The following is a 15651-nucleotide window of genomic DNA, read 5'->3' on the forward strand; positions in this document are numbered from 1 at the left end:
GGTTCTAGCGGTTCGATACAAAACTGGTATAGGACAGTTTTATTTACAAACATATTATAGGTACTCTCGTATTTATCTTACATACTCAAAACTTACCGATTAGGCGAAGCTACAGTGTGTATTGCTTGAATACTTTTTGTTATAATCAATATTATGTTTTATTTTATGTGATAAGTCACTAAACAAGCAGATGGATCGTCTGATAGTAAGCAATCGACGGCTTCCATGGGCACCCGAATCCCCAGAGGCGTTACAAGTGCGTTGTCGGCCTTTTAGGGGTAAGAGTTTGAGATTTTTTGGGGATTTGTGGATTGGAAAGATTAGGGGGATTAGATATAATTGGGCCTCTAGTAACCTCACACGACAAAACACAACGCAAGCGTTGTTTCACGTCAGTTTTCTGTGAGGCCGTGGTATCACTCCGGTTGAGCCGGCCCATTCGTGCCAAAGCATGGCTTTTCCACACTTCGTTACAAATAAATCTGATATTTAAACAATTAGGTAGCTTGTTTATACAGGTTCTTTTTCCTCAATTTTCATTAAGTGTTTGCTTGTAGCAAATATTTAGTTTTCTAATTATCACACGAAAATTATTTAATTCCAATGTATTAGAACTTTGATCTATCGATTCCAAAGTTGACATTTATAATTAACGTGAACCAACAGTTCTTTATAATAGCTCTATTGATACCATGTTTCGGTACGATGTAAATAATTCGAAGGTCAACGTTGTACCTAATGCTTTTCGGAAAATTCTAAATTGTAAAATGGACTTTTGACTTATAACGTTTAAATAACAACAGGTAATTTAGGAAGCTTTGTTTTGCCGTAGTTAAAAGCTTTGTTTTTCAGAGGCAATAGTTACCAAAGGGTTCTGATTGGCCAGCTCCAATGAATCAACCAATCCAAAGCGCCAAACACCGCTTAGTTTCGATCTCGTTCAACGTAAAATAAACTCGAAATAAGCCTACAAAATTTTAATGTTTCTGAGTAACTAACTAGCGTAACGTTACGTATGAGATACACTGAAAAATGTAAAATAACCAAACATCACTACCCAGCTATCAGTGAATAATATAACTAGCGTAACGTCACGTCCGAGATATATTCTAAAAGACCTAAAAAGCTCACACGCACTTACAGATAAAGAACTTTAATTTCTCCCATATGAACCAAGTAGGTACATAAATAAGTAGATAGAAGAACTAAATTAAGAACAGTGTAAATAAGTAGTTACGTCTAATTATGAATGGAGTTAATGGAAAACTGACAGATGTTGTTAGTGTTTCCGCAGATATAACGGAAACAGAACTACAGCAGCGTATGATGTTGTCAATACAAAGCTAATAATTCAGTTAATTAGTTCTTAAAATCAACGTTGGCTCTTGGTCTTTATTCTAATCTTTTATATTATGTTCTACTTCATAAAGAAAATAGTTTATTTATTCCTTTTTACGAATTTTGACAATGAAAGATTATTTGGTAACTTACATCAAACGCTTGATGTAAAATGATAATTATTACTACATCTTCATTAGTCCCGAAGATTTCAAAATTTATCTCCATGTGTATTTTTATACAAACATCGTAATGTAACCAACCTATAATAATTAAATAGTACGAATAAGATCTGTTAAAGTTATGTGAAAAAAAATGGAAATAAATATATTTGATTGTTTAATATAATTCTTCTGAATCATCAAAATGTAAACATTAAAAATTGAGCTAAAAACCCCAGTTATGAAATAAACACTTATATAACAACCACAATATTGATATGGTATCATCGTAGTATTGTACCCACAAATAAGTAAATCAGTCTTCATTAACCATCTACATATTTGAATGTGGTAAAAAATTAAAACATGGTGGGCAGGCATATTCCATTCTTTTTGGTATTCCCCTCAGTCATTTTTTTTGCCTTTGGCATACGATTCTTGTTTTGTTCCATACGATATAATAAGAAATACATAGAAACAAGACAATTGAGGAAAATAAAACTATGGCAAAGAAATAGTATCTGGTATATCTACAGAATCTTTTTTTTTTGTAAAACTTTCCTTATTTAAATATGTTTGGGAAATCCTCTGTCTATTTATTTGAATAATTTGTTTTTATGAGGTAGTGGGCCTATTTGTCATTTTAATTATCCATAGGCAGACAGGTGCCTATTACTTAAATACCTACAAAACTATGTAATATTTTTGAAGACGTTTTTTGCAGCATTTGCCTTCTCCAATTTTTTTTTTTTAATTTAAATAATTTGTTTTTTATAATATTATACTGGGACTGGGCCGTCGTGTCATCTTAATCATATTCTTGAGTAGATCGGTGTGTAGCGCCTACCATTTTTTTATGTGGAAGGCAAATCATAAATCGTTGCCGGCTTGATGAGCAGCAGATAGGTATGCGCTTTCTATAGTATTTCTCTGTTCTGTGGGCCTCCCCCAATGATTACAAGAAATTAATTATCGACGCAGTTAAATCGTTCGCAAATATAGTTCCAAATCATAAACGTTGACGTCCAATACGTTATAACTTCAACCTGTGGAATCACGTGTAGATTTTATCGTTTACTTTTCACGTGTCGTAAAACCCGACTCTGCTAGTTTACATCGACTGTTTCCGAATTTTGTAACGGAAAAATCCGATTGATTTGATAGTGTTACTTGTATTGTATGTACTTGCCCATACGCAGAGAATTTCATTCAATGTGTAGGCAATCTATGCGTATCCATAGTCAATACTTAGGTGGGTATTTTTAGACTGCCTAGATTCTGACACTTCCTCACGCCTCGCTCAAGGCGGGAGAAGTCATCGGATAACCGCCGTTTTATTTGTCACTAAAACTAATATTGTACGATTTAGTAGAATGTCAATAACGTAACTGTATGTCTATTTAATTTATTTCCGATTGTTGCATATATTATTCTAGGGCTTTCTGACGTTAGTTCATAAACTAACTTTACGTCTTCATTCAAAGATGACTCAGACAAGGTTTTACAATATTTTATATTACTTCAGAATAATATTTTAACAACAATTCATGGATCACGTAAATTGATAAAAATAAAATTGTTCCGTGTAGGAAACCATTGACACTTGGCGCAGTAATTAAAGGTTTGTTGTTTTTCCGACTGCCATTAAAGCAGGAGGCCCTTAAAACAGAGCAAGGGTAACGTCCGCCATTTAAATTAATGTACCAGTAGCACTTTTTAACTCGGTCAATCAATTATCGAGGCTAGTATTTCCAAAAGTTATTAATTTAATTTGAACAACAGCAGAAAATGCTTTTAATATTGCTAATTTTTAGTTTTAGTCCCCAATGATAAAGAGTTGTGTTACGTTTGGCGTGTAGGTTTTGTAGCTCCTACATTTTTTTATAGTATAAGCCGGTACACGATCGTTCGGATCACCTGATGGTAAGCAATCGCCGCCACCTATGGACTCTCGAAACACTAAGTTAGGAATTTAAGGGTTGTTGGGGACTCGGGGATTAGGAAGATTGGTAAATAACCTCACTCACACAACGTAACACAACAGCAAACGTTGTTTACTTGTTTCACATCAGCTTTCTGTGAGGCCGTGGTATCACTTCGGTCGAGCAGGCCCATTCGTACCGGAGCATGGCTCTCCAACACTCGAATAAATGAACCGATTTGAGTGTATTTTTTTTTAGGGAGATGAATAATTTCATTAATTTCTATTGTTGCCTTGTAGGTCTTGTCCTTCGTAAAAATAATAACAAGAATAACGATGAAGGAACGACCTTCAATTATGTTGTAATGCGTCACATTTATGGAAATACTACCATTGACCTTTTTACCTTTTAACAGTACTTCTTTATGGGACGATTTTTATCTAAACGCGAAAATGTTGGCTCATCTTATTTACCCATGAAATATTTAGGTCTTGCCATAGAAAAGAATCTGTTACAAAGATTATCAGCTGCATAAATATTTGTTGTACCAATATGGCTGCTTTTAACTGAAGGATCTTGCATGCAATAAAACATTATACAAACAAGATAAAATTTAAATTCAAGGAAATCAAAATGAGAATCGTGATTGTGACTTAGGATTTTCCGCCTGATGAAAGATTAAGTGTGTTATTTAAATATTGAGATGATTTCATTTCATTTGATTAATTATCTGGTATCATATTAGATATGTGGTTATATTAGTTTCAAGTCAGGTTGCACGGTAATTTTAATTAGTTAGGTATAGGTAAGGAATTATCCTTAACCTACGACTGATTCTATTGGCTACTACTTACGGAATATTTTAGATACCTATAGGTACCTATACCTATATCTACAAATATCAGAGTTTTATTTGTACCAGTAAAACGTCTTACAATCCAAACGAGACAAAAACACGGGAAAAATAAAGAATGAACCAAAAAGTTAATATGTCTTACGAATTACTTACTTAAGGATGGTAATCCTTAAGTAATGTAAACTACGCCTTTACTCCTATACAAAACTTACAAATCGCATAAAAACACAAAACGTAGGCAACTGACTCAATGATTAGTGTACAAGACAAGGTAACAGGTATATTCCACACCATATTTCATACAAATTCATGAATAAATACTAAATGAATGTACCTAGGTATGTTACAAATAATTAGCAACAGTACACTTGAATAAGTTTTGGCGGTCATCGCCATACAAAGAGCCAAATTACTTGAAACGTCAAATATGTATTTATTTACATAGGTGATTGTGATTAAGTAGACAGGTAAGTATCTATTTAAATTAAATGAAGTTCAATATACCTATGCGTAAATAAAGCCAAGTAGGATTATTGTATTTACTTATTTAGGTACCTGAGTTATGCCTATGGGGTAACGTTACTGGAAAACCGTATATAATATATTAATATAATATATATATATATTATATGACGAAGGAGAAATCTCCGTGGTGTTTTGAAAAAGTGTGACGTCATCATTGCTGACGTCACAGTTGTTGTTCTCACGATGGTCACCCATTTTGGGACTTAGAAAAACTTCACGAGCACTGTATACTTAGTTTATTCAACTCCCCGAGAGGTCCGTACTGTACGGCGATCGAAGTGCAACTGCCCCGATTGCCTACAGTGCGGGCGTATTTATAGGACTCGGCGCACGAGCACGTGCTTACAAGTTTTAGGTTAAGTATTGAAATTACAATGATAACGTTAATTTTACATCGTATTAAACTTAAAATAATCAACTGATGATTAATAAACTGATTTTTAGGACAATCAAGTGAATTAACCAAACTTATTCTACTTTCTCTGAATAGTTGATGTGGTTGCGCCGACATATATATTATATTATGGTTGATAATAATATATTAAAAGGCACCATCTGCATCTGCATCAGATGGTGTGGCCTAGCCTAGTTCCCCAGAAGATGGGCGGCTTCTGAAGATTTTCCCCCGTCGACAAAAAATGGTTTTGAGTGTTCTATACCTAATTGTGATCTGAACTTCGTTTTATAAATATCTTCACCTAAATAGGGAATACGTTAAAGGTACTTTTTCAGTCACAAACATTTTAATTAAATAAGTTCAAATAAATTACTAAATACCCGCAAAGGTGTTCAGTTTGACTTTCTTTCCACCGATAATAATTGTTGTGTAGACAAAGTACAACAATATCACCTGACAGATTAATGTTTATATTGTAATTCCCAAATAAATAGATCAAACAAATATTGGAACTTCATGTGATTTGATACCTACACGTACAAAATGAGACCAAGTAGCCACATGATGAGATCGTATACGCACTTGATGTTGATTAATTTATCTTCATAAATATGCACTTATGTAGGTATATTGTATAAAATGTAATTATACTGATAACTCCTTATTCATAATGTGGTTCATTAACCTCTTCACACAGAACCTCTTTGTTTAATTTTGCACACATGTTTCCAGAAATATGAGAACTCCTATAGGTACCTACCTCGGTACTCATAATATGTTATCTATGTATGTAATATTTAGTAGGGTAAATGTCCCAACTCGACCTTTACTATAAGTATTTATTTAAACTAATCACCATATCAATTAGGTTTTCACGCTTAATAATTATTATTTTGTTCTTATTTTAATTTAAAACAAATTACCGTAGTACCTATATTAAAACAAGAAACAAGTTTAAAGAAGAATAAAATAACAAATCTTAATCTTACCCTAGAAACTGACAATCAGGAAACGCCGTTAAACTTCCGATCACAACTTTATTTACCGAAATTAAATTACAACGACTCACAGCAAAATAAATCAAATTCACTATAAATAAGTTTTAATTTAATTTAGCAATATTATGTAGTTACTGATCGATATTTAGTTCAATGCAGACAAAATAAGATTTCGTGCTTTGGTTAGCGCAGTTAATCTTACACTGAGGGGTATTCAGAAAAGTATGTGAACGATTATATCGAGTCACTCTAATTCTGTGTAACGAATGCATACGAGTATTTACAGTTTTACGATAATTAGTGTTCTAATAAAACGAGATGAATGGGTATTAAGATATTAATTAGCGATGATTGGAAATTACTCAGATTTTAAGTACATGCTGATAAAAAAACGTTAATTTCTTTTTGACTTGAATTGACTATTGATATTTGAAGTAATTTGAACTTGAATGTAGTACCTGTCGCTCCAGTCATCTAAAAGTGGTAGTTAGAGGTGTAGATAAGTAGATATTTACACTGACTATGATAGTACTTTTGTAAATTTAAAGTTACCTAACTAGGTTCCTATTTAAATACATCGAGAATGTTTAAATATGAAAGAATAGATAACGTTATTTCTTTTTACATTTAATGGGTTTATGTTTGGCTGCTATCTCACCTAATAGTAGTTACTTAAATGATCATGCGGCCTACGATGGAGCACAGAACAAAATAGAACAACGTGTCAACAGACTCACACGGGATTTGAATACACCCAGGACCCAAGTTATAACCATTAGGAAACACAGACTCCGGCAAAGGATTTTATTCTCTAGCAGTTTTGTGCAAGGAAGCTTGAATCGAAGCGCTTCGAGCATATTCAGAATTTAGATTCAGACAGCCACCACAAAATAAAAATACTTAACTAAAATCAATATTTGACGGGAAAGGAAACATAGTTTCCCCAGAAAATAGTTAGTCAACATTGTTATTTTAAAAAATTGGCATCACGTATGTAATTGGTTATGTTATTTCATAGAACTACTAATGATTACAATGGTGTTTGTTTGCATTTTTAGCATGCTTACATAAATAGTATATGGGCATTCATTCATAGTTATATTTTGTTTGACGACTAGATACGAATTGAAATTTTAATGTATTAAAATCGATTCCGCACTATTGCTAAGTTGGAATTCCACGCTTTTTTCGATGAATTTGTCGATATTTTAGTTCATGAGAAGTAACTATTCCTCAATCCTGACTCCTGACAATAACCAACATTAGGTAAAACAATACTATTGTATTTTAACGACAACGTCCACAGTCCTATACCAATTTTTGCATAAAATCAACTCTGAAGAATCTTCAGCAATTCCCTACAAACTAAAAACAGCGTCAAAAACTCCCAGTTTATCTACGAGCAAAATTTTGATGACACGCTCGCTAAATGCTGTTGTCAATATTTACGCCCGTTCAAACAGTACCAGCATTGTTTTACAGATTTATGCAAATAAAGGGAAAAAACAAGTTTCTCATTAAAACACATATGTATATCTCGTTATTCTTAAGTTAGTTACAATCGGTTATGGTCTTAAAACCAGCGTTTAACTGTTCTCTAATTACAAAACTCATTAGGAAACTAAGAAGGTAATTGCTAACTAACGATTTGGTTTGTAAAGATATTAGTAAAACATGCGTGTTAATTCGGATATATTATTTTAATAATATAGTAAATAATTACCTACCTACATACGACGGACTGTACCGCGAAAATTCCGTAAAAACTAAAACTAATACACTATTTTAAACGTAGCCATTTTGTTTATAGATAAATTAAGAGGCAATGCAATTCGATCACGCACTAAGGTAAGGTTGGATCTATTCCAATTGAAAACAGCGACATGTAAGCTGTTAGTGTACGAGAGACTATTATTAAAACCATTCAAGGGCATGAGAGTAGATACTGAAACCGTAAGGAGGTATTAATTAGAGCGATGTAAGTTAAATTAGACTAATTTCAGCGTTTAATTATTATGGTTATTCTTGATACCTATCTTTAGTCATTTAATACGTGGGTAAGCAATCAGGTTTAGTACCTGTTGTTCAAGAAGGCGTAAAGCTGTGGTTTTGGCAGTTTTGGGTATACGCAGGCATGGCATGGCAGGAACGTAGGTCTGTAAGCCTAATTTAACATAAAGTATGCTAGGTATAGGGTAGAAACCTAACATCCTACTTCCCTGTAATTACTTACTCCTTGATCAGAACTGAAGAAGTGACAAGACGAATTTTATTCAACAGATGTTTCAATTTTGAATACTTACGTTGTCTGGGACCTCCAACATTTTGTTTTCAGGATACATCATAATCTTGGAAACTTGAAGAACATGTTGACTAAATCTGAAAGAAAAAAAAGAAGAAATTAATTCATTTATTCAAATATTTGATTGAACTATAAAACCGAGAAATCAAGTTAAAGAAATTAAAAAAAAAAGTAGTAGTATTTACAAAGTTGGTTAGAGATAAAATATGAAACGTAACATTTTCCTCCTTATACATTAAAACGCTATTTATACATTCGACAAAAACTTAAAAATGTTGATATAAAATCACATAATTATGTAACATGTGTAAAATGTAAATTGTTTTGTAAAGTTAATTCACTGCTCTGACTGTATAGCAACATTTGTGAACGCTCTAAATATTTGACGTTGACAGTGTGAAATCAAGTCAAACGTCAGTTGAATCAGTTGAAATGTCAAAACACGAGTTTGTTTACTAACACAGCTTTTTTCGGCAATTATTTATTGTAGTTTGTATTAAATGATATTCTATGCTAAATCATAATAATCGGTGTGAAGAAAAGACATTAGTGCACCGAACCACAACTTTGATGTGGTAAGTTATACACGTAATATGCATGTTTACTGATTTATTCTTTAGTTTCACGCATTTGTTTTGTTTGTTCTAAGTTGTAAACCTGTTATTAAAATACCGTGTTTATTTTGATGAAGGCAGTAACTTCTTATTAAATAAAAAATAAATTAAAGATCTTATGTAGACGATCTTTATTGTAAATTATTAAATTATCTTTCGATGTTTGTTATTACAATTTATTTATGAATATTATAATAATCCAACTTTTGACTAACAATGATGTACTAAAACCCGCAAATTGATAATACCAAATATGCACCAACTTCAACCTCTAACCTATTACTTGTAATGAGAACAACAAATCTACTAAGAACCTCGTAACGCCATCTGTTAGATTTATGTTGAACTGACCGATAAAAAACGTTTGTATAGCACCATTCTAGTAAGAATTTCAGGCTCTTAAGAGGAAAAAAATCGTGAAGTATTTATTTTAGTTTGATGTTTATATGACAGGCTAATATTAAACATAATATCTCAGGATTTATATCTGGATATTAAACATTCATTATCATAATATTTAAAAATATATAATTATTTTGATTAAAATTCATGTATAAAGTCCATCATTAACCATTTCTTCAGGTATCAACTGAATAAAACTGTCAGTATAACTAATTGAAAAAAGTTGTTGTTATTAAATTAAAAACCAGACATATTTAAAGAAAGTTGGGACTTGAACTGTCTAAAGACCATAAAAATCTACACAGACTACATACCAGACTAGACTAAAACTATTTAGGTATATGTTACACAAATTAGTAAGGATATCTCCACATTTCCTTGTTAGAGCATCCTGAGTGAATCAGGATATAGTGTAATGTATATTTTAATGTGTACAGTTCAGCCTTGTGCAGCTGGCATGGTTCCATTATTGTCAATGCTGAGCTGTGTTGCTAGTAGTATAAATAATGCATGGATGAGCTAGAGACAATAGGAACAGTTTGAATCTGGTGTCCTGTTCCATTTATGAACATTTTAAAGCAGTGTTACATAATGGAAGAGATTTTTTTTAATCCCTATTTCCCTACAGGATCTTACTATATTTGATCTCGTAACATTATCAAAAGAAAGTTTGCTTTTCTTTCTTTTATTTATGTCAGAACATGTACATTGCATTCACAAATTTATATTAAATCACTACTACTACCAATATAGACCAGAATACGTCTTCTGTAAGTATCTTTTACGCGCAAAAGAACAAGCGCCACAACAGTTTATTAAGTACTGAGTCATTATTTTTATAACCCTATTACATTTAATTATTTACCCAACTACTTGCCTATATCTTTACGACTAAAGAAACATATTTTTTTGAACAAACATCTTAATGAAGTTGTTCAAATATTATATCATCGGCCTCTATACCGAATTCTGTGCACGACTGCACGTGCGTACTAAAATTACAATAAGCGCCAATGAAATATAATTATGAAAATATCAAATAAAATCGCGCAAGTAGGTGAAGGCGTAATAATAAGTAGGTGTACTGATTCATCAATTATTAATTTGTGACTTAAATACTTTCAGTCAAGTATCAACATTGTAGTGACCAATAATAGCTTAGTCTTATAGAATGGGGCTACTAAAATAATGAATGGTACTCGTAAAATGATTTTTGGTTTTTCTGGTCTGCTGTACGTATCTACGTATTGTCAGAATCCTTGTTTAATTATGCAGATTAGTATTATTATTTATGTTTAGATGTTAAACAAATACTTAAATATAAGCTAATACAGTAACCCCTATTTAAAGAAAGCTTTAGGATAATAATATTATTAAATCAATTTATTATAATTTGCATATAACCGCAAACATTGTTCGCGCCATTTTCGTTTGCCGTCACAATACGCATCATATTGTCTATGATTAGTGTCGCCAGTTGCGAAGGGCCAACGAAAGAGGCCGTGACTCCATGAGCCACTTTCTAGATGCTGCGATTAGAATATGTGAATGCCAGTTACGTCATAGCCCTTTTCTAATGTTTTATTGACAATTCTTAAATCAAAACAGATACAAACACTTTTAGTATCTAGAATAGGGTAGATGACTAATTTTTATTTTAACGTCCGTCTTGTATATTATCTATACTAATACATATTATAAAGCTGAAGAGTTTGTTTGATTGTTTGTTTGTTTGTTTGAACGCGCTAATCTCAGGAACTACTGGTCCGATTTAAATAATTCTTTTTGTGTTGAATAGTGCATTTATCGAGGAAGGCTATAGGCTATAAAACATCACGCTTTGACCAAAAGGATCCAAGCAGAGCGGGTGAAACCGCGCGGAAGCAGCTAGTTTTAAGACATTAGACACGTATTTTTTATTTTCTTATGGAAACAAATACTTTCGAAGACATATCGATTTAAAAATCGCGTGATTTTTAGGTACGTTTTATACGTATAAATGACGTATTTGCTCCCACTCCTAAACTTTGATTCGTTTTATCTAAGTGTTGTTATTTTATATGACAAAATAAAAAATACATTTCTAATATTTTTTCATTACCTAACTGACGAACTAAATAGATTTTACCCAGTCATCATCCCTATTTAGGTCCTACATGAAAAAAGTGTATACGTTACGTAATGTAGAAACTTAGGTAGTTGACTGCTTAATGATAGTTAGTAATCAGGATGTTGTACCTATTCACGGCCATTATTTTAATTACTTTATTCAAGTCATGTCCGCTAACATAAAATTCGCATAAAATACGAAAATGTCTTGTGAAAAATGAACGCTATGTATTGACGGTATCATATGGAATGTGGCATACTCATGTCATTGTAGGCAGATGGCGTCTTGTGTTGGTTTACCTAATTCTGTGGTTTTAGTGAACCAACAAATCTCGCGACTTTGTAGTAGCAGTCACGTGTAGCTTCTGTGAATTGTGAAGTTACTGATATGTTAAGCTGCTGATACCGACAGTGTTATTAATACACGCTACACACCTTAAAATTTTACTTAGCAGTTTTGTATGTAGTATGTGTGACAGCTAGCCCTTTTAAGTTGATCCGGAGCTGCGGACTACCTAGCGGTACTTGTACTTATTATTCTGTGCTAGCGGGTTTACCGGGGCTCCGGTTCGAAAAGCAGGAGTAGGAATGGGGTGGTTTTTAGTCAGTAAGAGTCTGACACTCCCTCTCGCATCGCCCAACGCGAGAGAAGTCATTGGATGATTTTCCCCCCTCAAAAAAAAGCCCTTTTAAGTAGCGTAAGTTAGTTGTATAACACTTAATTAAAGGTAATCATAGGAACAACACGTCTCGTTCAATGTTTAAATAACACTTAATTAAAGGTAATCATAGGAACAACAGTCTCCACATTGCATGGTGACCTTGCCAGGATCTGAATTGTGCAATCGTACTTGACAGTTAAATCGTAGGCCCATATATCCTACAGACCTTACGATTTAATTATGCAGGTTAACTGTACAGTATTATTCTTGATTCGATTCAGTAGCTGTATAGTTCAACTGTGCTTACGTGCATAAAGCTTCGCTAAAGCAACGTAGTCATAACATTATAATTATGGTATTTAAACAAATTAATACTAATAACATTATATTATTAGAAATAGGAATGGAATTCCGTTTCTATTACCTCTTGACTTTATTTACAAACATAAATCAGGTAAGATTATTATATAATTAACTTAGGAGTGATCTTGAGTGTTTGAACGTAAAATATGGACTTAACAAACGGAATTTTCCAATGATAACAACAAAACCAGTGTGCACAAAACCTTTTCCAATAGAATATGATTATAAAATCAAGAATAGGCAATCTATTCAGCTTAAAAAATGTGTAAGAATGTCACATTTCTCATAAATTCATAATTTTCATATTCATAGATTATAAATTAATAATAAATAATCTGTTCTCGTTGATATTCTATTTTCAAATGTTCCCGCGTATTTGTAACGGTTATTTTATAAACTCTTTGTGACGTGTAACGGATTATTTCTAATTAAGAACAGTTTCCTTGTCGCCATTATGGCCGGTATGTGAACTTTAAGCGGAGATCTAGAATTGCCCCATTAACTGCATTTTCTACGTTCTTTCACAGAGATCTTACTTGCTCATGGTTGTTCTAGACATTAGATAATAAAGACTGGCGTTTTTTAAATATAACTCATGTTTAGTATAAAACTTAGAAACTTTACCATAGTCACCATTTTATTATTAAAAAAATATTCTATAAATGATGAATGAAACTGCCTCCTAATAAAATAGTTTACAATCCCTTAAATACTTTAAAGACACTAAAGCAAAATAGACTTCTTATGTCCGAATACTCAAATGTTACTCAATTTTAAGTCGCTTTGTTAGTCTGTTAATTCTGTCCCTATCAGTTCTTTATAAAATGACAGAGATAGCACGATATTTAAGTACAACTTCAAATTGAGTAGCCTTTCAGTATTCGGGCTTTAGGCTTAAACATACGATTTTACAAGATTTTTAAATTACAAGATACGAATTATAGTTACAATATATATTTTTTTTTCTAAAAACCCTAACAATAACATAGTTCTTTTGCATAATTGTGACTCAATGAAGCGGTAACGATGAGGTGATGATTGAACGACTTACAGAGCTATTGTTTTTCTTAACAAGTTTTTGTTGTCCAACCGCAAACAGCACTTATTTGATATTATCCTATTGTCAGTATGATTCCTCTTAATTTTATTTATTACTTTAATAACTAGCGGTTACTGGATTGTGGTTTAAGTTACGATCTTAAATAACATAAGTTTGGAGTAACCATGTATGAACTTGGATCAAGATGTCCAATTCAATTGGAATGAGGATGAGCTAACCTTATGAGGATTCAATCATGGACGACGTATGGCTATTGAAAAGAAGCTTCAACAGGGTTTATTTAATAACCATTTATTTATTTAATAAAAGGTACAGGGTAGGACTTATAATCTCTTGTGATAGCGTGATGTCCAACAAAATTATACATATACATATAGTTTGACTGTTGGATCTTATTATTTTTTTTATTGTATTCTTTATTGTAGTTGTTAGCAATTCACAAGCAACAGACATCGCAGACGTAGATATATCCAATAGGAGCGTATCCAATCCAAGCGCTTCTTAACTTTGCGTTATGTTAAACAACCTAATAATCTTCCAATCTTCCTCAAGAAGTAAGAGCATAAAATAATAATACACAAAAACAAAATTAACAATCGATACGACATTTCTAACGATTAGCAAGCAAACGAACTGTTTAGCTCAATAAAATTTGCATATAGATAGGCAATAATGTCATTTGAAATCTTGCTCTGATTTACTAATTCTAGTTTGTCAATTTTAGAATTCACAAAAGAACCTAGTTAAGATTTCTAGCGGCCTCATGCGACGATCATAGCTTGTACGCAGATTGTGGTTCCGGGTCTGGGTGTGATGTGAACTTGTATGTTTGTAAACGCACCCACGGCACATGAGAAAATCCTAGTGTTTCTAGATCTATGAATGAAAAATAAAGATCACGTTTATATGAATGAAAAAGTAGTGGAAAATGCCTTACATAAGGCTGCCGAGTTGATTGTGTTAAATAATAGTAGGTTAACTAACTTGCTATATCTTGTTCTATTAATATAATTATATAACCCATAGCAGATATCGACTTATTGAATTGAATGGGATGGGGATCAAAGAGATTCAGATTGTTTTTCACATTGCACTGGGCTTGGTTCCTATTGCTAGGTAGACACACGTAATCTCATTTATTTTCCACGGAAAATATTAAGTTGTAATTTAAATCTGTATGGTATTTGACACTGTTAAATATAAATCATTTCAGTTATTTAACTGAAATGATTTTGAACAGCTTTTCTTTGGAAGTGTGGGCGAAGTTTCGGAATACCGAACAACTGTTTTAACTTGAAAATGTACATGTGTTTGACATAATATTCTGTATGAAACTTGCGTCGAAATTCGACCCCTTGATAGTGTAGAAAATGGTTTCTTATTAGGGTAATCTCATGAGTTTTCTTTAAACTCTTTGTAAAGGTTTCTGTCTCAAAGACACCAGTAAGTGCTAGGTACTGCAATGACGTTGACGTTTATATAATTTTAATAGCGATGCGCGATGCTCGTGCGCCGGTTTTCGCACGTGATTTATAATAACAAGTCGCGATTATGTGCCGGCGCAACGTGCTCTATGCGAATGATGGCTCCGGCCGCACTTTACACGGAAATATTAATTCAAATCACCATATTTATTTATTTACATGTATGTCTGGTATGCTTATGACCACCTGGTCTGTGCTAGATGTTGACTCTGAGAAAATTATGAAGTAGGTAATTTTATTTTACCAAGAAACGCACATAAATACATATTGATTAGTTATTTTGTTGCTTATGTTTAGTTTTTTGAATTTCTTTTATGTAGATCCATTATTATAATTTGCCTAAAGATGATATCATTAAATTTCTTCTTCCGAAAAATAGAATAGGGTAGATGACTAATTTTTATTTTAATGTCCGTCTTGTAGATTATTTTAAAACATTAGACACGTATTTTTTATTT

General features: G+C 32.5%; 2 protein-coding genes across 3 annotated transcripts in view; one reads left to right on the forward strand and one right to left on the reverse strand.

Moving 5' to 3' along the window:
* The window catches only part of LOC118274642 (protein orai-2-like), a 56849-nt gene that overhangs the window by 15910 nt on the left and 25288 nt on the right, over window positions 1-15651 (reverse strand). For both annotated transcript variants that reach the window (XM_050696847.1, XM_035592278.2), the window contains exon 2: window positions 8501-8576. In XM_050696847.1, coding sequence (XP_050552804.1) covers window positions 8501-8542 — 42 coding nt within the window. In that variant the 5' untranslated portion in view covers window positions 8543-8576. The remainder of the gene's footprint in view (window positions 1-8500; window positions 8577-15651) is intronic.
* Window positions 8916-15651, forward strand: part of LOC118274643 (methyl-CpG-binding domain protein 4-like) — a 48997-nt gene continuing 42261 nt past the window's right edge. The window contains exon 1 of the mRNA XM_035592281.2: window positions 8916-9074. The gene's annotated coding sequence lies outside the window, so the exon portion shown is untranslated. The remainder of the gene's footprint in view (window positions 9075-15651) is intronic.

Source organism: Spodoptera frugiperda, chromosome 11 (genome assembly GCF_023101765.2).
Source record: "Spodoptera frugiperda isolate SF20-4 chromosome 11, AGI-APGP_CSIRO_Sfru_2.0, whole genome shotgun sequence".
In the NCBI taxonomy this organism is placed as follows: domain Eukaryota; kingdom Metazoa; phylum Arthropoda; class Insecta; order Lepidoptera; family Noctuidae; genus Spodoptera; species Spodoptera frugiperda.